The sequence below is a fragment of the Rhinopithecus bieti genome, unplaced genomic scaffold, assembly GCF_001698545.2.
Source record: "Rhinopithecus bieti isolate Rb0 unplaced genomic scaffold, ASM169854v2 scaffold_5476, whole genome shotgun sequence".
Classification (NCBI taxonomy): domain Eukaryota; kingdom Metazoa; phylum Chordata; class Mammalia; order Primates; family Cercopithecidae; genus Rhinopithecus; species Rhinopithecus bieti.
This window is the reverse complement of record NW_016805433.1, coordinates 2,553,421-2,575,718: the sequence shown is the minus strand read 5'-3', so window position 1 is coordinate 2,575,718 and position 22,298 is coordinate 2,553,421. Positions and strand designations below refer to the sequence as shown.

The 22,298-nt window shown below is 42.8% G+C and overlaps 1 protein-coding gene across 2 annotated transcripts; it reads right to left on the bottom strand.

The window, feature by feature from the left end:
* Positions 1-30: 30 nt before the first annotated feature.
* On the bottom strand, positions 31-20,157 carry CSRP2 (cysteine and glycine rich protein 2). 2 transcript variants are annotated; one of them, XM_017872511.1, is made up of 6 exons: positions 20,054-20,157; positions 7,983-8,095; positions 4,639-4,807; positions 1,611-1,740; positions 874-967; positions 31-344 (listed from the first exon to the last, which is right to left on the bottom strand). In XM_017872511.1, the coding sequence occupies exons 2-6, from the start codon at positions 8,092-8,094 to the stop codon at positions 268-270; spliced, it is 582 nt and encodes a 193-aa protein (XP_017728000.1). In that variant the 5' UTR covers position 8,095; positions 20,054-20,157; the 3' UTR covers positions 31-267. The 2 variants fall into 2 exon arrangements, with proteins under 2 accessions (XP_017728000.1, XP_017728001.1); XM_017872512.1 differs by having other exon boundaries at positions 20,079-20,151.
* Between the last annotated feature and the right edge of the window lie 2,141 nt (positions 20,158-22,298).

Genomic DNA, 22,298 nt, shown 5'->3' with positions numbered 1-22,298 from the left:
AGATTAATTAAAAGACAATGAACACCCAAATCAAGCTGAAGTTTTATTTAAAATGTAAAAGAAATGTTCCCCCAAAATGCTGGTGAATAAAGCAAAAGGATACGATACAGTGCTCTCTTCCTACAAGTTAGCCAGCCTATCCAAGTACAGGGCAATATACAGTACTTAATGCTGGTAGAATTTCACAGTAGTTTAGTGTTAAAGATTATCTGTGCCTAGGTTATGAAGAGATTCTCAGTGTGTGATGTTTAGTTCAGGGTTTACACCTTACTGGGCATGAACAAGAGCCCCTGCTCCTTGGCCATAGCCAAATCCCTTGGGCCCAAAGTTCTTTGCATAGCATCCTATAAAGGAAAAGGGAGGAAGGATAGTTAGTGCAAGTCCATTAAGCTTTGCTAACACTGCTGAAGACCCACTCAATAAACCCCCGTAAATTAAACAAACTGCTGTGTAAAAGGGCTCAATTTATTTACGATGTTAAATAGGTCATGTACTAAATATATTAAAGCTATAAAGACAAGTCCACACATTCTGGCTCCATAGTGTTCAGCGTGGTCTTGCTAAGTTGCAAGCATGAGTCAGGCCAGGTAAGGTATGTATTTGTCTATTTTCTTCCATATACTTACGCTTTGCTCAAGAGATGAAGGCGAAAGATGGCTATTTGTAGTGTTTTTATCTAGGGGGAGTTTTAGATGATCAGGAACTTAAGATTTTTATCTGTGGTTCTCTGTCATCTATAAGCATCTTGGGATATTTTATTTTCAAATAGTGGCACCCCTTTCTTTTTCTTTTTTTTTTTTTAAACCAGTGACATTTCATTAAATAACCATATGGGATATTCATATGGACAGCAGTAACTGAAATTAATTTTACCTTTACAATAGATTTCACCTTCTTTTTCAGTCAGAGTTGTTGATTCAAGACTCTTCCCACACTTTGCACACCGGAAACAGTTTTTGTGCCAAGGCTGGAAGAGATGAATGTGTCAGCATGTTTGAGAGGTCTGTTTCCTACAGTTCAATTAGATGTGTGGCAAGAAGTGGCTCAGCATGATCACCCCAAAGCAAACTCCTGACTTCTGTGGTTCAGCTCCAATGAGAAGGCTGAAACCAGACCTCAGTATCTGCCTTCCTGATCACCCACAGAAAGGCTGTTTCCCTAAGAGCAGCCTCAGTGCTAAGCACAAGCCCAGTCTGCTCCTTTAAAGAGACCATCTTCTATCTGGCCAAGAACAGTGCAGCTCAAAGAGGTTAGCTGGTAACTTTTCCAAATTCATACACTGAATTCGCATCAGGTGTCCTGACTCGGATTCCTGCTTTTTTCACTATATTGAATAACCTGGAGATTCCCTTAGAGTCTGGCCTTTTAAAGTTTAACCTTCAGGAGTGCCCCCTATGAAAACAGGTTCTTTTAAACATAAAAGTGACTTGTCAAATAAGGGAATCACTTCAAAAAAGTTAGTAATTCTGATGGAAATGCATTTAAAGAAAAGTTTCATATAGGACACTGATTTATAAGACATAACCCAAGCAAGAAATGTGGAAGGGTTAGGGGGAGAAAAGGAGCAGAGAGGATTCATTTGCTGTTATTAATTCGAAATAGCACTTTACCTTTCCAGCTCCAATTATCTTCTCGGCAGCATATACAGAATCCCCGCATCTGGAACACTTCTCGGCACCTCCATATTTCTGAGCAAATTTAGAAGTGTTTGGATTTGTTGTAGGCCTGTGAGGCTGAACACTTGTGGAAAGAGGGGAAAAAAGTAGGCAAGAGTTTCCACAGGGCCCTTTTGAGTACACAAGGCAGGAACAATGGAACTCCGGGACTTAACCGCTATATTGCCTCAAAGCTGGAGGCCTTCGCAGCCCAGGACAGGGGAGGGAATAAAGAAGAAATGACTCAGGTGCCAGCCAGAGTTACTGCTTGAACCTATCTATGGGCTCATTTATTATTACAAAAACCAGACAGGGACCCAAACTTAAAGATCTGTCCCTCTGAGTCTAAACGGAATTCATTTAATCCTCAGTGTTGGCCTCTAAACTAAGCAGTTATATTATGGTTTATTAAAACTTACCAGAGCATATATTTTTACTTCAGAATATCACTGGAATCATAGCTAACTTTTTACTTCACAAGAGTTGGAAAAATCACTGTTAAGCAGTTTAAAAATTCCACAAATAGGTAAGTTGACTTTGGTCTATAACTAAGAAAGTTAAGCATGTTTTATAGATTACTTAGTCTCCCCGTATATCTTGAATAGAGGAAAATGTGAACAGCCAACTTTCTTCATGGAAAAATATTTTGGAAATTTTTATTATTACTATGCGATTTGTTTATCTTTCATTGTTCTCTGATAAGGGTGGTAGTTCTGTCACTATTTACAGATCACTGAGTAAACCATATTTCTTGCTATCAGTAGTAACTGTTTCCATGCAGTAAGGTGTACCTAGTATGTGCAGAATACCCTCGGGCTTTGAGAAGACTTTTTTTTTTTTTTTTTTTTTTTGAGACGGAGTCTCGCTCTTGCCCAGGCTGGAGTGCAGTGGCGTGATCTCGGTTCACTGCAAGCTCCACCTCGCAGGTTCACGCCATTCTCCTGCCTCAGCCTCCCAAGTAGCTGGGACTACAGGCACCCGCCATCACACCTAGCTAATTTTTTTGTATTTTTTGGTGGAGGCGGGGTTTCATCATGTTAGCCAGGATGGGAGAAGACTTTTTTCTTTTTAAAGCCCTTTTAGAACCTTATAAATTAGCTGAGCAGATAAGATGACAGCACTCCACAACTGTTAATTTTCCTACTGGAAAACAATGTCTTCCTAGCACTTTGGGGGGCCAATGTAGAAGGATAACTTGAACTCAGGAGTTTGAGACCAGCCTGGGCAACATAGCAAGGCCCTGTCTATATTTAATAAAATAATAATAATAATAATAATAAATAAAGGAGGGCTCACTGGTCTTTGTGCTTTAAATTTTAAAAGGTTTTCAATAAAACCTTTAGAACACAAAATTAGATGTAACAAGATGGAAAAGGAGAGCAGAGCAAGTAAAACAAATTTTAATAAAGATAAAAAGGTAAGCTGGGCATCATGGCCCAGAAACTCTGAGGGTGGAAGAAGCTCAAAGAACACAGAGGTGAGCCTCAATGTAGTACATACTGCAGTTGGAAGAGAACAGATTTTGGAACCAAATGGACATTGGTTCAAATCCTGGCTCTCTCACTTATTTATGTGACCTGACTCTTAGTGTCATCTATAAAACGGACAAAGTATCTATACCTCAGAGTTACTCTGAGGATTATACAGAATGAAGATAAATGTTCAACAGACAACAGGGACTCAATACATGGTAATCATTATTTTAGCCAAGCCAAGCACCATGTTTCATTCAGGTCATAAGGTTTGGAGTTAGACTAGGTTAAGTTCCAGGCTCTACAATTAACTAACAGTGTGACTTTGGGCAAAGTTTTTACTTAATTTTTCTTGTCTTCATTTCTTCTGAAGAAAGAGAGGATGCCCTCTGCTGTAGGACTGTTGTGAGGATTACACGAGTTAACATATGCTAATGCTGCACAGTGACTGGCACGGTTTATGGTCTTGTCCAAGGGCCATTTTGTTGGGCTATTACACCAATTTTGGACTTTTCAATATAAAATGGATATGAAAATGTTAAGTTCAAAAAGTAGAATCAATGGGTTAAAAATAGGAGTTAAGAGGAAATTCCAGATTGGGCACAGTGGCTCATCCCTGTAATCCCAGAACTTCGGGAGGCCGAGGTAAGTGGATCACTTGAGGCCAGGAGTTCGAGACGAGCCTGGCCAATATGGTGAAACCCCACCTCTACAAAAAATACAAAAATTAAGTCAGGCGTGGTGGTGGGTGCCTGTAATCCCAGCTACTCAGGAGGCTGAGACAAGAGAATCACTTGAACCTGGGACACAGAGGTTGCAGTGAGCTGAGACTGCACCAGTGCACTCCAGCTTGGGTGACAGAATGAGACTCTGTCACACACAAAAAAAGTGTGTGTGGGGGGGGAATTCTAAACAAGGAAGTTATTTAACCTGAATATGAAATACTAAGTGAACTTTAACAAATTTAGCACCTTGATATGTTAGCACCAAAGCCTTTAAAGTTTAATACTACTCTCTCAAATAATCAAAAACAAGAAATAATTTCCATTTTAAGTTAGAGAAAATGATTTCTTGATGAAAAATGTTTACATAGAAGGAGGGACTGACGAATTAGCATTGACTGCTTACACTGCACATGAGAAACGCCTCTCATGATTCACACAGCACATTTCTCTACCATTTAATTTCATGACATCCGGTCTCCAAGGTGCTGCGAAATAGAAGTAAATATAAATCACTTGCTTTTGAGAACAGGACTCCTTGATACAGCTTGGAATGCTATAAAGCCAGGAACAGAAATCACTGGAATTATTAATAAGAACTTTGTTAGGTCCAAAACTGTCAATATTTTGAACTTAAAGAATAGTCACTAGTTTACATTAGAAAATCAGAGTCCCATTTTATTTACTTAGTTTCAACTAAAAATCTGGAGACTCCCAGGTTCCTGTTCAGCAAGCGGCACTAACTGTCGCAACTCATTTCTGAAAGTAACCAACAGTCTCCCAACTCACCTCTCTGGCTTGATGCCCAGCCTCTCGCCACGGTCCATATTAAGCGTGCCAGCGCCCTGGCCGTAACCGTAGCCTTTTGGCCCATATTTCTTTCCGTAGCAGGATTTGCAGTAGATCTCTTCATCGTGAATTGCCACTGTTGTGCTATCTAAATTTTTCCTGCAAACCACTGCAGGAGAAAAAGTTAGACTTTACACATGTTCCAAAGACGCCTTTTTCCTTAGAACAATGGTGGCATACACATGGCCTACAAATGGTAAAGGCTGAGGCTCCCTCACATTCCTGGTTTATCCTGTGGCTTCCCAAAAGCCATGAGACAGCATCTGGACTGGCCAGCTACATTTGAGGATTATTTACATTCCTCCACAGATAGGACAGTTGCTTCAGAAATGTATCAGAATATAACATCCAGAAGCCTCAAGCTTTATTTACTTTTAGTTTGTTTCATTTATTTTGTATTCCCTTTCCTATGGTGCCGATCAAACTTTTACTATGATTTCCCTTTCTGGGAGATGATATTAAGGGAGCAAAGTTTCAGAGGTGGCTATAAATTACTTAAACAAAAGGAATAAAACACCACCTTGCTCCCAACCTTCAACACTCTTAATCTTTTCAGCCTTGTCTTACCAAGTACTGTTAAATCACAACCTAACAAAGAACAGAAGGGTAGCTCAGTGCCTTGAGGGACTTGCCTCTGTATCCTTTCCTCCCCAGTAGGCACCCCCAGGATAAAAATAGTTTTAAATCCTGAATTCTAGTTTTCATCACTAGTCTAGACTGGCAAGAAGTATCACCCTTTCCTCTCCCCAGCAGCTTCTCCAGCAGTGATGAGCCTGTCTGAAAATCGTCAAGTGCTTTAAAGTCTGCATTTGTTTTCCCTTCTGTCCCAAAGGAGAATGCATTCTTTCTTGATGGATCTCTTGCCACAGGACATTTCCACGCGTCCCACTTCATAAAACTGCCAAATGTCATCATGTTTCATCCAGACATTATTTCACTTTCTAAAACTTCAATTAAGCTTGACAAAAAAGTAAATTGTGAGGAAACTCACTGGTAGCACAATCTGGCAGCTGGAAATCAAAGATCAGAATTTCTCCCCCTTACTTAAAAGACAATCGTATGATGATGCAGAGTAGAATGATCGTTACCAGAGGCTCGGAAGGGTACGGTGTCGGGAGGGAAGTGGGGAGAGTTAATGGGTATACAAATATAGTTAAATAGAATGAATAAGATTTAGTATTTGATAGCACAACAGGATGATTACAGTCAACAATCATTCATTGTACATTTAAAAATAAGAGAGTATAACTGGAATGTTGGTAACAAGAAAATAATACTTGAGGTGACAGATACCTCATTTAAGATGATGTGATTAACATACATTGTATGCCTGTAGCAAAATACCTCATGTACCCCATAAATATATATACCTACTATGTACCCATAAAAATTAAAAGTAAGAAAAATAAAAGGGGGGGCTTGAATAAAAGGAAGGAGAACAAGGCCAGGCGAGTGGCTGACGCCTGTAATCCCAGCACTTTGGGAGGCTGAGGCAGGCGGATCACGAGGTCAGGAGATGGAGACCATCCTGGCTAAGACAGTGAAACCCCGTCTCTACTAAAAAGACAAAAAATTAGCAGGGCGTGGTGGTGGGCGCCAGTAGTCCCAGCTACTTGGCAGGCTGAGGCAGGAGAATGGCATGAACCCGGGAGGCAGAGCTTGCAGTGAGCCAAGATCGCGCCACTGCACTCCAGCCTGGGCGACAGAGCGAGATTCCACTTAAAAAAAAAAAAACTAAAAACAACAAAAAAAAGGAGGACAAAAGGAAGGACAGCAAAGAGGAAGGGAGGGAAGGAGGACTAGCTGGCTGGTTTAAAATAGAGTTAAATTTTGAAGGTTCTATTATCTTAAAGTCTTCTATGGTAGAATGAAATGACATCTACTCTGGAATCTAACTGTTGAGGCTCAAATGCTGAAATACAAAATACTAAAGATAACTATATCTTAAACCATACTTAAGCTAACACCATGCACTGCTGAAGGACAACTACCCTTAACAGACAGAATAAATGTAAATAAATGTAAAAACTGTTTTGAAAAACCTGCATGAACCAAAACAAGTGTAGGTATATGAAAATGTTACTATATAACCACCCCTTTCTTCCCCAGTCCTCATCCCTGTTCTCTGCAGTAAAATTCTCATAGGTCTGCAAACTACTCTGAATTATTTCCTTAAAAAGGCTTTAGTCAGCAGAGACAAATATTAGAAAGGATTGGTAGAAATGACCAGTAAAGAACTTGACATTTAGTAAAACAAATGTCAACAGCATACACGTATGTGTTGTTTTATTATGGTGTAGACATTGTGGCTTAACCTAGACACATGAAACTGAGAGCAATTTCTAAAGTATTTGCATTCTGTTTCCATACTTTCTTGGTTACAAGCCTGCTGAAAAATAGATTCCTTTTTTAAAAAAGTAACTTCTAAAAGAAATGATTAAACCAAGTCTTCTGAGGAACAGTAGCATAATTATTATGGAGGCATACACAGGAAACATTCCTATGTAGTATTCTTATTTTGTTGTAACTGCAACTTTCTGTTGTCTGCTTCTGGTTGTCTGCAAAGCAGTTATGCTATTAAAGAGGTCCAGATACCTTGAATGCTGGCTCCAATGAGGTACAAGGACAATTCAAATTTGAGAAAAGAAGTCTTTTTCTGATGATTATTTCTCAACGTAATCAATTTTTAACCTATGGTTTTCTGTAGGAATTTTCCCTGCACAATACTATTGATAAGGCAAACATCTGTCTGTATGGGTGGGTTTATCTGACATAATCATTCACTGAAGAAAATTCTGTCATTAAATCAGAAGATGATTAATGATGTGCTTTCTTAAGCTGCTACTCTACAGTTTTAAAACTGAAGACTTTGTTGTCATTAAAGGGAACCTGAGAAAGAGAAAGGTGGGCTGGATGATGAGCAATTCATTTACTCAAAAATGGGAGCTAAGCGCTTGCAATGTGCCAGAAACCGTGCTAGGTGCCAGACCGCATAAGCGACACGCAGCTCTCAGTGAGGTGGTGGAGACAGATGTGTTAACAAAGTAAAGGCCAAAACAGAGGCCAAGAGCTATGGGGACACAAAGGGAGGCTGTGTGTCTTGGGCCACCCCTCCTGTCTTCGCTGCTAGCCTCGGCATTTACAGCATCTAAGACGACTGGTAAAAACCATTCGTGCTTTCTAAATGATCTTTGTTTGCAAAACCACAATTTTTCCTTAAATAGGCATATTGAAGCTTTGTACATACAGATTCCGTCAGAGGTGGAGCACGGGGAACTACTTACTGCAGAGAAAGCAGCAGCGGTGGAAGCTCCTGCCATCACACTGCACCTCTTCTGCGTGGTACACGGTCCTCCCGCAGGCCCCACACTTGTTTCCACCTCCCCAGACAGGCATTCTGAAGGAATAAAGGCTTCATTAGAATGTCCCTGTGCTGGTCGTAAGGCTCCCTAGAGGGCTGTTTAAGCCCAGGGACAGCTGCAGATTTTTGTTTCTTTATGAACCTCTCTAACCACATCTTTCAAAGACCTGCGTTCCTCCAAAATAACCTCGTCTCCTCTCCCAAATCACAACTCTTACATTAGGAAACTGGCTTTGTCGTGCACAAGATTTTTTTTTTTCCTGCCAGACAAAGGACCTGCATTCAATACAGCAGTACAGGTCACCAGGAACAAAACAAACTATGCCATTAGACTCCACAGGAGTTAAGAAAGAAGCGTGGGGAGGGGAAAGCCAAGCTTTGTCCCCCTCCCTAACATGCCCATTTTTAATAAACATGTTTTTAAAACTCAGCTGAAGATCTTACCCTTGGGTGGAGGTCTTAATTACATGTTTATAATGCATTGTGACAACACTAAATTCTTAACATTTAACATATATAAGCTATGACACGCTTTCTAGGGAAGAAAGTGTGTTGCCCTGCAAGAACAAGTTTTACATTTGTTTGCTGAAATTACATGATTGTAGCGTAAATAGCTGTGTCTGTGACTCATACAACTGCATGCACGGAGCCTTTGCTGTAACCACAACAAACGCCCATCCAGATGGCTCTGGCTTAAGTTTCTATGCTTCACTAACCCCAAGGCCCACTAGTCCAGCCAACAGTTGGGTTTTCCTCTTTGACAAGTCAGTCAGGCCATACAGAATGTGCCACAAGTTCCCTTCTACCAATTGAACTGTTTGCTGAGCATGCAGGAATAGCCTCTGAACAGTATGGCCTGCTGTAAAGGGCAAGCTGGAAGTACAGATCCTAGGCTGTCTTGCTGTCATGTAGGGCCAACATTTTCTCATCTCCCTTCTCAACAAATTGGTCTGCCTCGACCACTTTAAAATGCCTGGTTCTGGCGGGGCATGGTGGCTCATGCCTGTAATCCCAACATTTTGGGAGGCCAAGGTGGGTGGATCGCCAGAGGTCAGGAATTTAAGACCAGCCTGACCAACACAGTGAAACCATGTCTCTACTAAATTAAAAAAACAAAAACAAAAACATTAGCCAGGTGTGGTGGCGGATGCCTGCAATCCCAGCTACTTGGGAGGCTGAGGCAGGAGAATTGCTCGAACCAGGAAGTGGAGGTTGCATAGAGCCAAGATTGCACCACTGCACTCTAGCCTGGGTGATAGAGTGAGACTGACAAAAAAAAAAAAAAAAAAAAAAAGCCTGGTTCTGAATGACCAGCTTCCTCAGATGCCTTAACCAATATAGAAAGTCATCCTGCTAAGAAGGCATGTTATGTCTGCCCTGCCCTGAGTGGTATCTAAAAACACAAGCGATTAATTCCCCTTTCCCCGTCATCCTTTTCGGGCTTCCTTCTGTAGAGTGACATTTGCAGCCCTTGCCTGTTAAGTCTCCTTAGATAGGTTGCTTGCCTCTCTAGGAAACAGGTGGCTAATAAGGCCGAGGCCTCTTACTAACCTAAACCTGGCTAGAAAGAGAAGGGAAACAGAGTGCTGCTAAGTAGAAAAGCCTAAATTTAGAGTCTCCAATCCTTAAAATCAAAAGGGATGTGGGGAATTCTCATCCTACCCCATTAAGGTGATCCAGAACCTGACAATTTCCTGAACACAAAGATGAGGCCTTTCCAAAAGAAAGATTAATGGAGCTGATCACCGCGGTGGGAAACTTTCCAGCACTCAGTATTCTCTTGCCTCTCTTCTGGTGATACCTTCCCTAGACTGTCTTCTGGAAAAGCAGCCATCTCTTTCTTAGACCGTGTGGTTTAGAGAAGTGCTTATTAAAATGTGGTCTCCTGGTGATGGATGGGCCACTCTTCTTGTTACCAATTTGAGACAAAATTCAGGTAAGCATTTAGAAACTTTTATGCCACAAGAACTAAGAGAAGATCAGTGAACTCATCTTGTTGAACAGAGTCATCAGTCTGTCTTGGAAATTAAAAATAACAGTCCTTTACTGATATGGTTTGGCTGTGTCCCCACCCAAATCTCATCTGGAATTACAGCTCCCATAATTCCCATGTGTTGTGGGAGGGACCTGGTGGGAGGTAACTGAATCCTGGGGGCGGGTCTTTGGTGTGCTGGTCTCATGATAGTGAATAAGTCTCACAAGATCTGATGGTTTTATAAAGGGGAGTTCCCCTGCACGCACTCTCTTGCCTGCTGCCATGTGAGATGTGACTTTGATCCTCATTCACCTTCTGCCATAATTGTGAGGCCTCCCCAACCATGTGGAACTGTGAGTCAATTAAACTACTTTCCTTTATAAATCACCCAGTCTCAGGTATGTCTTTATTAGCAGCGTGACAACAGACTAACACATTTACCATAGGTGGTTTGAAAAGCACTGGTTTTAGATGGTATTGATTCTACCCCATCTTCGTCTGTTTCGTGTTGCTATAACAGGATACCAGAGACCAGGTAATTTATAAAGAATAGACTGAGAATATAAAGATTTGAAGGCTGGGAAGTCCAAGATCAAGGTACGGCAGGTTTAGTGTCTGCTAAGGGCCCCATCTGTGCTACAAAATGGTGCCTCCAATGTAGCATCCTCTGGAGGTCAGGAACACTGTATCTTACATGGCAGAAGAACAGAAGAGGGTGAACCCGCTCCCACCAGACCTTTTTATGGTGGTACTAATCCTTTCAAGAGAGTGGATCCCTCAGGACCTAAACATCTCCCATTAGGCCCAACTCCCAACGTTGTAGAATTGGGAATTGTTTTAACATGATTCTCAGAGGGGACAAAAACACTCCAACCATAGCAATCCCCAACCCCAGGGCTGGGCATGTGACTCAGTCACGGCCAATCAACTGTGCCTTATCTTATCCTGCATGCCTCAGTTATGAGCCAGTAAATTCCCTTCTTAAGTCATTTGGAATTGGAGCTCCTGTTCCTTAAAACAACACACACACACCACACATACACACAGACACACACACACGCCCCTGACTGCTATGGCTTGTTACCACTAAACTGTAAGTCTGAATTTGCAAAAAGCCAACTTCTCTTAACCAGACAGGAACAAAGTCATTCCAAGGGTCCACAAATGTTACCAGGCTTACCATGAAGGCATCCACATAGGATCAGTATCTTGCAACAATAGGACATGTTTACAAGCTTTCCTTTTGTAGTTGCATAAATCTTTTATTCTCCTCCCTGGAGACAGGCACTCCATTGTTTAAATCCAGACTGAAACATAAGCCTGGCTGTGAAACTTAAGACATAAAGCCTTGGCTCCAACAGCCTGCACTGACCTGTGTTTGTAGTACAGTTAGTGACACTGACTTTGCCCCTTGCCTCCAAAGTTACCTGTATTCTGAATGCTCATAGATGCAACAGCCATCTGCTGGAAGTTCCCTCATGATTCCTGCAGAACCAAAGGCCAGAATCCAGGCCTATAGGTAATGACACTACAATTACTTATATTGGATCCCAAGTATCAACTGGTTCTTAACATACTTTGTTGTTGTCAAGGCATTTCTATTATTGAAGCATTTCTCATATTAGAAAGTGAACTGTTAATACCAACTTGGTATTTTTCATTTCACACATATTTACTTTGGAGCAATCACCAGTAAGAAGCCAGATTGCTATCACGACTGAGGTTAGACTATACTGTCTTTGAATAACACTTAAAAATACATTAAAAGGAAAACACAACTAATAACCTTGTTATTAAACGCAACTAATAACCTCTTCCATACCATTGAAGAACAGCCTGGATTTTTAAGACAGAAGGAATATCTTCCCTTTCTTTATGTAATTCAGGGTTTCTTTAAACGAACTTACTCTAAGTTAACTGCACCAGCCAAACGTGAATGTGTCAGCTTTTCAGGAAATACTTACCCAAGTTCCACAGCATTCAACTTACTGTGCAATAAGTTTCTGGTCCCTTGAGGGTGCAGACCACATCTCTGTATTCTCCACACCATCTACCAGAGTATGTGCATATATCAAAACATTACAGTTCTATCCAGTTTAAGGACTTTCCTAAGGATTTCTAAATAACCTTTTCTGTGACAGAGGGAAATGATGTAACATAAAGAGCATCCTCAGAAAGTTTCAGTTGGATTTACATTTTTTTTTAAGATGGATAGGGAGCCAGGCGTGGTGGCTCATGCCTGTAATCCCAACGCTTTGGAAGGCTGAGGCAGGAGGACTGCTTGAGTCCAGGAGCTCAAGACCAGTCTGGGTAACATAGGGAGACCCTATATTACCTATATTTAAAACAAATTTAAAAAGAAATTAGCCAGGCGTGGTGGCACACATCTCTGGTCCCAGCTTCTTGGGAGGCTGAAGGGGGAGGATTGCTTATGCCAGGCATGTCAAGACTACAGTGAGCTATGATCGCACCACTGCACTCCAGCCTGGGCAACAGAGCAAGATGAAAAAAAAAAAAAAAAAAACAGTGGATGGGGATAGTTGAATATTCCTTATATTGTTCTCTACTTTGTATGCCTGAAATATTTCATAATGGAAGGGACGAGGGAGAGTAAGTAGATTGACTGGTTTAAGCACACCTGAGTTAACGCCACCGTTATCACAGCTGCGCAACCTCGGGCTTCATTTCCTCAAGCTAAAAATGGGGACAGGTGGCTCTCTCCACCCACAGAAATATTGTGAAGGTAAGATAAGGTAAGCAAATGCCTTGGCAGGAACCCAGTAGCTGTCAGCTTGAAGACAAAGGGGACATCTCACTCTATCCGGCCTGCTATCAGTACTCTAGTAGGAAAACCCACCAACAAGCACCTAGAACATAGCTGCAGAGCAACAAACAAGGTAAGGAAAAAACTGAGCTGATTGGTCACTATAAACCTTCCTTTTGGGGGACATTAAAATGCACTCCAAAGTAAAGCAACAGTTCTACATATGGTGGTGACTGTCTAAGAAACAAAGTTCAAATTTACACTTTTAGCTTGAACCTCTAATGGACATTTCCTGAATTTGGCTGGAAGAAGTGTGATGATCTTCCATTTCTGTCACTCTTGGCATTACTGTGCATTAAAAAAAAAAAAAAAAAAGTCTTCATTTTTCTTACAAGCCTTTGGCCGCACTACTCCACTACAGCTGTCATTAATCACAGCAAACTGGATTTGCACTAAGCAAATCTGGGCTGCATGCCTTTCCCAAATCCTATGCATTCATTTACAGAATGGTAAGAACAAAAATACAATCCCACTTTACATCTGATAAAATAGGGCAAATTCTGTTTCTCAGTCTTGTTCCTTGTTTTTCAGTGCCTGATAGAGTTCCACACTATGACTGATCCACTGTATTAGATGTTACAATGTGATTTATATCTGAACACCTAAGTACAATTTCTCCTTGCTGCCTCTCCTTAGCCTAAGATACCACCCAAAATTCATAAGACTCAACCATGGGGAAAAACTCATATAGTCTAAGTCTGAGTCATCTTATGGTACAGTTAGTTACCTCATTCTCTAGATAACTGTGGTAGGAGTTATTAAGAAATTACTTTAGGCAGATAGAGAGGAAAAGGGGTCCTTGGGAAGCTTTCCTTTTTTAAAGCATCTCTGGAAAAGTTTCTTGTAAAGCCCTGGCTCCTAGAGCCAGACCGGCAACCTTTGATATGCAAATGCAGGCCATGTGAGTCATGCAAATGCCCTACCTGTGTCTGGTCACATGGCAGCCCCTACATATCTTCACGTGTGTGGAACATCATGGCGCCCTGTATTTGCATATTAAAAAGCTAGGGTGTGAGGGCCAGCTTTTTCTTGGACTACGTGAATGATATGCCTGGTCAAACCAATCCCCTAAGCCCTATGTAAATCAGACATCGTCTCCTCCAGCCTCTGCAAATATACCTGGCTGGTATCCCTGGTAGGTGGGAACCTCCTCTTTGGGCTTTGGAGCTGCCCTCCCTCTGTCTCTGTACTGGGGAGCTTCTTCCTTCTGTCTTCTCCCTTCTTGCTTATTAAACTCTCCGCTCCTTAAAACCACTCCATGTGTGTCTGTGTCGTTTTATCTAAACCGGCGGGAGGACCAAGAACCCTTGTGTTCCTGCACTCATGAGAGCCATATCATAACTGACAGCTGACTACCTGGGCCATGCTCATACCATTAGTGCTGCATTTACTGTCTGTCTTTAGAATGGGAATGACTTGAATCTATGAAATTCAAATCTATATGTTACCATTTAAAGTTTAAATTATCTGCTCTGAAACTAAAAGTTTGGATTGAATCAGTCTATATTGTATATTTACCCAGATTCTAAATGCCTCCAGAAGCTTTGACATTTTATTACTACATGTAGGGCCTTGTTATTACACTAGAACCTGACTGTAATCCAATCTCCCCTAAAGGAGAATTTATTATAAAATACAGTCTCATCTTGAGCCACATCCAGGGGGAGTTACTTGTTAAAGAATGTAAGTTAGTAGCACTGTCCCTGGTTACAATGACTTTTTAGCAAGGCCAGGATTTGACAGCTATAGTTAATCGGAAATTAAGCTTTCAGCTGATGCCTGTTCTACAAATTTTTTCTTCTGTTACCCCAACTACCCACTTAGTCTACTTTTCTTATGGAAGTGAATACCACTGAACCAAGGATGAACTCTTCATGTCTTAGTGATCAGCTCCATACTCCATTTGGCTCCTCCTACTGAAGCCAAATCCTCAACCTGGCCTTTAAGTCAGTTTAGCATAAGGGCAAAGTAAGAACACGTTTGGAGTCCAGGAAGTGTCATTTCTCTCATCCGTAAACTTAGGGCAACAGTACCTTTTTTAGAGAGTTAAGAACAGTACCATCTTTATAGAGTTATAGATGAGATAATGCTTGCATAGTCGGGACTCAAATGATAGTATCAATATTTAGCAATGTTCTAACCCTTGTTATCAATACTCATCTTGCCCTACCATCTCACGTATCTATTCCTCCCTTATCCCTCAAACCCTCCCCATCAAGGCAACTGTCTTACCTCCTTTCCATCCAGCTAACTTCATTTCTGTGTCTCAAGTGATTTTGCTAGGGTAGAGGCAGCTTATAAGCACTGTAAAATGCTTTACTGTTTATGAAGCTCTCATACAAATGTATTAATTCAACAATATTTCATAAGCCATGTACTGGGCTAGGGGCTGAGGATAAATGGGTCATAAGGAAAGGCCCGTTTTGCACAGAGTTCTACTTTGGTGGTAAAAACATGTGGACAAATAATAGCAATACAATAAATGACACAGACGCACGTAAAAAGGGCTTCTGCACCGTTTACTTTCACAGGCATGGTGGAACAGTCATCTTGCAGATCCACTGATAGTGGATTCCTGAAACTACGTTGAGAAAGATTCTGAAATTCAGTCCAGGTTCTACAATCAAGAGAACTGCGATTAATTATTTTTGCCATGGAAACCGCAATACACATGCCACCTTTCAGACATGCCAGATATAAAAGAAACAGTGCGGAGCTTAGAATCAGATAGACACAAGCTGGTTGAAAAAGCCAGTTATCAGCTCTGTGATCTTGGCAAAATTTCCTTAACCTCTGAGCCTTAACTTCCTCAGAGGTAACTTGGAAATGGATGAGAACTATCTTATAGGTGGTTGTAAAGATTTAATGAGATGAAGTTTGTAAAGTACCTGGCAAAGAGCCTGTACTCCACAAATGGGCGGGCTTCCTTTTCCTTTAGGAATACTTGGGGCCTGAATATACCAAGTTCAGTCAGTTAGGTCAAGGGTCCCAACCCCCAGGCCACAGACCCATTGCTGTGTTTTGTGTTCAGGCTACTTGCTACTTGTCTGTGGCCTGCTAGGAACCAGGCTGCACAGCAGGAGGTGAGTGGAGGGTTACCGCCTGAGCTCTGCTTCCTGTCAGATCGGTGGAAGCATTAGATTATCATAGGAGCAGGAATGCTATTGTGAATTGTGCAGGTGAGGTATCTAGGTTGCCCACTCCTTATGAGAATCTAATGCCTGATGATCTGAGGTGGAACAGTTTCATCTCAAAACCATCCCCCCACCATCCGTGAAAAAATCATCCTCCACAAAACTGGTCCCTGGTGCCAAAATGATGGGGACTGATGAGGTGGGTGACTTGCTGAGGTCACAGATCTCCAAAGAAACAAATCAGGCTCATGTTTTGATTGCAGAACCACAAGCTTTCCTCAAAAGTACCATATCTGACAGGTACAGAACATTAAGGGTTGAGACTATTTAAATGACCTGAGAATTCTCAATCCTTGAGTTACCAAATTACACAGCTTCCTCTCCACCCAACTAGCAGTAAGTGATCTCTGCGCACCACTCTCACACCCAAACTGCTACTTTCAACCAAAAAGCTATTGCCCCTCTCTGCTAACCTAAATCTAACCCCACTGAAGGAAAACTCTCTTCTAATCTAGTGAACACTCCTGTGTGTACCTCAGCCTCACCACTCTTACTACTTTTGAATTCTGCTACCACTCATGTCTTCAATTTACAGTGCAGCAAAATTCGACACAGATTTGAATCACTATCTGCCAAATCCCATATTGTAATTAAAATGCAACTATGCTATAAGCTCAGTAACCCTGATCCCCAGCATCTGTGATAGCAATTCACAATCTGTGCAAAACTACAAGTTATTTAATTATTCAAACAATATTTGCATGATTTTTTCATGGAATCAGACCTAGATATATATGCTGAGACTATTGTTTATTTGCCCAGTGATCACAGGTTGTTCATTTGATCTGCTAGTTTTCTCATTTTAAAAATGGAGAAAATGCTTATTTATATAAGGCAGTTTCGAGATTAAACAATATATGCAAAACACCTAGAATAGTGTCTGCCACATGACAGGTAATAATAATTACAAATACTTCTATAAAGTTTAATATATGTTTTACATATATTTATATTACCTCATTTAATCCTCATAACAACTAAAGTAAGCACTACCACTATTCCCATTTTATGAGTGGGGAAACTGAGGCATCAAGCTATTAAATGACTCATAACTATGAAACCAAAGTAAAATGACCAATTCAACTTAAAAATGAATACCAATAAAATTCCAATTCAAAAGTATTTCACTGATGTTTTGCTAAACTAAACCACTGGTAGCAATACGGATATAGTACTGACCTCCATGGCTATGGCACAGGTTCTTCTTTAAGCTGAGTAGTTCCTATACTGCTGTGTGCTGGATGAGGATTCGTTGCTCTGTGCTTATTTTCTTTTGGAAGTACTGTGAAACCACCATGAAGCCCTCTTTCCTATAGTGAACTGGGAAGTCATTTGGCCCTAATGAATTACGTGGTGTCTGTTCTTATTAGTCAAAGACAATTAATAGTACTGTTGGCACAATGAGGTTGTAAACAAAAAAGCAAGGAACCTGATATCCTTTCCAGATCATTCACAGTATACTTCTATTAGTTCTTCCTCTGTGACTTACAACAATACAATTTTTAACAAACAGAAACTGTGCCTGTGGTAAAAAGGAATTTGAGGAGGAAAAAATATATAAAAAAGAAATTGTGCCCAGCTTCTCCACCATCCAGACTGAGAAACATTCCCTTAAGTCAGGATTCTTAACCCAGAGTCCACAATTCCTTTTAATTCTGGGGGTTGGGCAACTTGGTACCATATACTTTATGTTATGACATTTTGAGAAGGGGTCTGGAGGCCTCACAGGAGTGCCATGATATAAAAACAGTTAGAAACCCCACCTAGGTAATCAAAGACCCAGAGGTGTCTGGGAATCCCCACCCAACAGAACCCAAGGGATGCCATGCCGGCAGTCAGGGTAAGGTGCCTTGAGGAAACCTGTGAAAATCTGCATAAAGAAAGCTGGCCTCCAGGCAATGTCTAGGAAACACTATTCAGGTGTGAGCCAACTCTCTCCTGAAGCAGACTTTCACTGATAGCCTTTTCCCACACACATTCAACCAAGTGCACAACTTTGTCTAGTTACAAGGAACCACTCCCAGGCTGGGCTGAGCTTTGTACAAGTATCAACAGGCCTCATGACAACCCTGCAAGGCATGTGCCACTACACCCATTTTATACGATGAAGTATTGAGGCCAAAAAGTAAAGTTAATTTGCCCAAGGGCATCAAACCAATGGGTACTGGAGTTGAGGTGTGAATTTGGTCCTGCCTGGCTTCCTTCCTGCCCCTTTCAGCCATGCCTCCTCTCCCATAGTGGGCTCCCTTTTGGGGTTCATTTGATTCACCTCACTTTTGACAAAGAAGAAAAATTAGAGACCCAGATCACTATTGCAATTTAGTGTCAGAGTTGCCTCTGGACTCAAGCTTCTAAAACTCCTGATTTTGCAATTTCATCAGGGCAGGCCTCCAGCAAGAACTGCTTTCAGCACAGTACTTAGCATATACCAGTATCAATCAATATTTGTTAAATACATTTGGAGAAATGCATTAAAAATATATGATACAAACTTTAGATCAAATCTGCAAATATCTATTGTATGAGTCAAATTGTATTTTTGTTCCCTATAATCACAACCTTATTCTTTCCTTCCTTCTTTCATTCAATTGTCCAAGGCACCCAAGAAAGCACTGTGAGTTTCAAAGACTCATGTGACGCAGGTCTGGCCTTAAAGGTAACACAGCACCAAAAGAGCAAAGAAAACTACAATGCAGAGGAGAAAGGACTCAGAGAAATACTGACAAAGTATCAGTGACAATGGACGAGAGCGATGACCCCAGGAGTATTGGTGGAGACCATTTAGCACTTCACAACATCCTTTGTAGGTTGGCATGCAGTTCTGAAATTATGTTAGATTCTCTCTTTCAAAATCTATCACCCAACTCTTTCTTGAAAAACGGGAGTCAAAGTACAGCTAACTTTGTGGCTGTCCTATTTGAATTCTTGGCATTTTATAAGTAGAGTTTTAAAACAGGTTAATTGGAAAAGTCAAGAACTAAATACGACGATTTTCACTGCCCGGGTTAAAAAATTACTAACCGCCCCCGCCAAAAAAAAAAAAAAAAAATCTGTATCGAAAAGCATTTATAAAGGGAAAATGTGCTTGGTTTGCAGACTGCAAATAAAAGAAGTTAAACATTTTGGGTAGCCATTTAAATAAACATCGTTTAACAAATGTCCCGGTTTAGAAGGGGGAAAGGGATCCGCCGGTTTAGAAAGCCCGCCCCCCGCCCCCAGGGGGTGCCTACGTGGAGCTCCTGAATCTGGCTCTGGAGAACCCAGAATGTGATTCTCAAGACCTGTCGCATAATTTCACAACCAAGCATTCTTGCATTCTTCTTTGTACCTGAATCGTAGAAAGTTCTGGAAAAAGCTAGGAGTGAGCGACTGACATTTCCCTGCTGTTCTTTCGACATAGAGTGGTTCGGTGCTTGGTGGGCAGGCACCACCAAACAATGGGGCCGCTAGGAGCCGGGTACGGCGGCAGGAGCAGTACCCTGGGCTCGCGGGGGATGTAGAAGCCCCATTCCACCCCTAGGGGACCGAACCCGGTAAGGTCGCCCTCGGTCTCACCACACTCCGGGCAGAGGGGGCCCTGAGACTCAGACCCCCACCCCAGAGAGAACCTGCCGCTGGACGAGGGGACCCACGGCTGCCAAGAGGCGGATTAGCAGAAACGCGAAACTCGCGACCCGCCTCTCCCCCAGAGAAACCAGCATGGAGAAACTAAAGGTCACGTAAGATTATTTACCTGCCCCGCGGGCCTGGGATCCCAGCGCACGGCCCGGGCGGCCTCAGGGACAAGGGCAGGTGTGTTTGAGGGACAAGACAGAGAAAATCTGGGGCGCAGGGGTGAGGAGGCTGGCAGGGGCACAAATGTGGACCGGGATGGGGATGTCGGAGGAGACCGGGGAGCGCCGGCCGGGCGACAGCAGGACCCCAGGAGGCGGTGGAAACCCCCTGCAACTCCCGCCCTGGGGTTGGCAGCGCCGCGGAACCGCCCCACCGCCCCTACTCACTTGAGTCGGAGGCGGGAGCACGTACCGCAGGCGGAGCTAGCGAGGCTGAGCTGGAGGTACGGTCCACGGAGTCCCAGATCCCAGGCGAAGCGCGCGCCGGTGCCTTTTAAAGAGCGCCCGGTGGGCGTGGCCTGTGTCCGCCCCGCCTTCCTCCCGGCCCCGCCCCGCCCCGCCAGCCGTATTCCCGGAGCCGCTTGCCGGGCTGGGGCGTGTAGCGGGCTGGCTGCCCTCGGCCCGGCTCCGGGCTAGCCACCAGGAGACAAAAGGCAGGAGGCCCGCCTCTTCCTGCAGCTTCCCGCCCGCCCGGCATCTTCCCACGTCCCGGGACTGCTCCCTCCCAAAGGGACCCGGCAGTTCCAAAAGCCACTGGGACTTGGAGAGGGACTTCCTTCCCCTCCAGGGAGGCCCTGCGGCGGGACGGTCCCGCCGGGAAGTGGCCCTCACCGCCCTGCGTCGGACCTCTCCACCGCGAGCGCCGATCCCCCTCTTCGCGGAGACAGACGGGGCGGGAGGCTCCAGCAGTAAAAAGTCAGCCAAACGGGGCTTTCCGCCACCTCCCCCCTTGTCCTTGTCAGTAGACTCAACGTGATTAACTTCCCTAGTTAAGGCATATTCTCTCGTCCGATTTCCAGCTTCTGGGAATCCACAACTTTCTTATTCTTAAAGAGCAAAATTCCTCATCTAGACTAAATAAATGACGTTACGAAAACGCCCCATTCCCAAAGTGTTTCGCTCTTCCCCTCCACCAGGGCACAGCACGCGATGCTGAGGGGGAAGAAACCTAAACCCAGGCAGAAATCCCGGGCGCCACAGGGCCCTGCGTTTCTATGTGTTGATGTCAGAAAAGCAAAAGGGTACCGTGACATCCGAAGGGACCTAATGCCTAAGATACAGGATGATTTATTGTTTTAGATGAAAAGGAAAATAAACAATGCAATCTCTATCTGGTTCATATTCTAGGCCTCCTCATGACCTCTCCTGCCAGAAGCAATGATCCCAGAGAATTGATACTTGCGGAGTGGGGAGTTCAAAAAAGGCAGTGAACAAAACCCCCTCATGCCATAAATGCTTTTTCCTCCTCTGGTCCAGAGTTTCTCATCCTCCACACCATTGACCTCTTGGGCTGGATAATTCTTTATTGTAGGGGGCTGTCCTGTGCATTGTAGGAGGCTTCCACGCACTAGATGCCAGTTGCACCCTGCCCCCGACGTTGTGACAATCAAAAAGTCTCTGGACATTGCCAAATGCCCTCTTAGGGAGACGGCAGGGGGCACATATCCACATAACAACGTACAGAACCGACTTATAAGATTATTATTGTTTTATTTTATATGCTGGGGCCAATCCAGGATAAACTCATTATAGCTGCCTTGTTCTCTGTCCATCAAGAACTGTCCAAAAACACATAGTGGTGATTGACATCTCCTGATACTGTGGCAGGAGTCTGGAAAGCATTCTTGCCTGCTGTGAGCTTTTCTAAATATGGACAATCCTTATTTCCATGATATCAGCTAGTGTAAGTGACTTAACTTATGGGCCAACAGGAAAATTCAGTCCCTCAGATTCTACATTTGCTTTAGCTCAGCTGCTTACAGTATGTATTTTTTCTTGTGTAAGTTTGCCTAGTGCTTCTACTGAATGAAACTGTATCAGTGAGTCTCACTGCAGCACTGGATTTTAGCAAGCCACTGCCCTTTCTCTCCTACCCTGAGTTCTTCTCAATGCCTCTTTGTGGAAGGGGACTCCCAGACCTGAGCTGTTTCTGTCAAGCTCATGCTGTCCCGAATATCCAGAGCCATATCTTACCATTTGAAATTGGGCTTGTTGGCCAGGTGTGGTGGCTTATGCCTGTAATCCCAGCTACTTGGAAGCTGAAGCAGGAGAATCACTTGAACCTGGGAGGTGGAGGTTTCAGTGAGCAGCAGTCGTGCCAGTGCACTCCAGCCCGGGTGACACAGGGAGACTCCGTCTCAAAAAAACAAAGCAAAACAGAAAAAGAAATGGGGCTTGTTTCTGATCTAAAAGTATTTCTGCTATCTGTCCCTGTATGTATTTGCCTCCGTATATTTCACAGTGAGTCTGCGGATGATATACAACATGTGATTTTGAATAAATCTGTATTTGTATTTATCAACATTTAAAAAATATTTATTTCTCTTTTCTTTAAACATCTGTTTAAACTGTTGACTCTTTTAGTTGTGAACATGAAGAAATTATTTAAGAGTTTTTAGACAGAGTGGTGCAA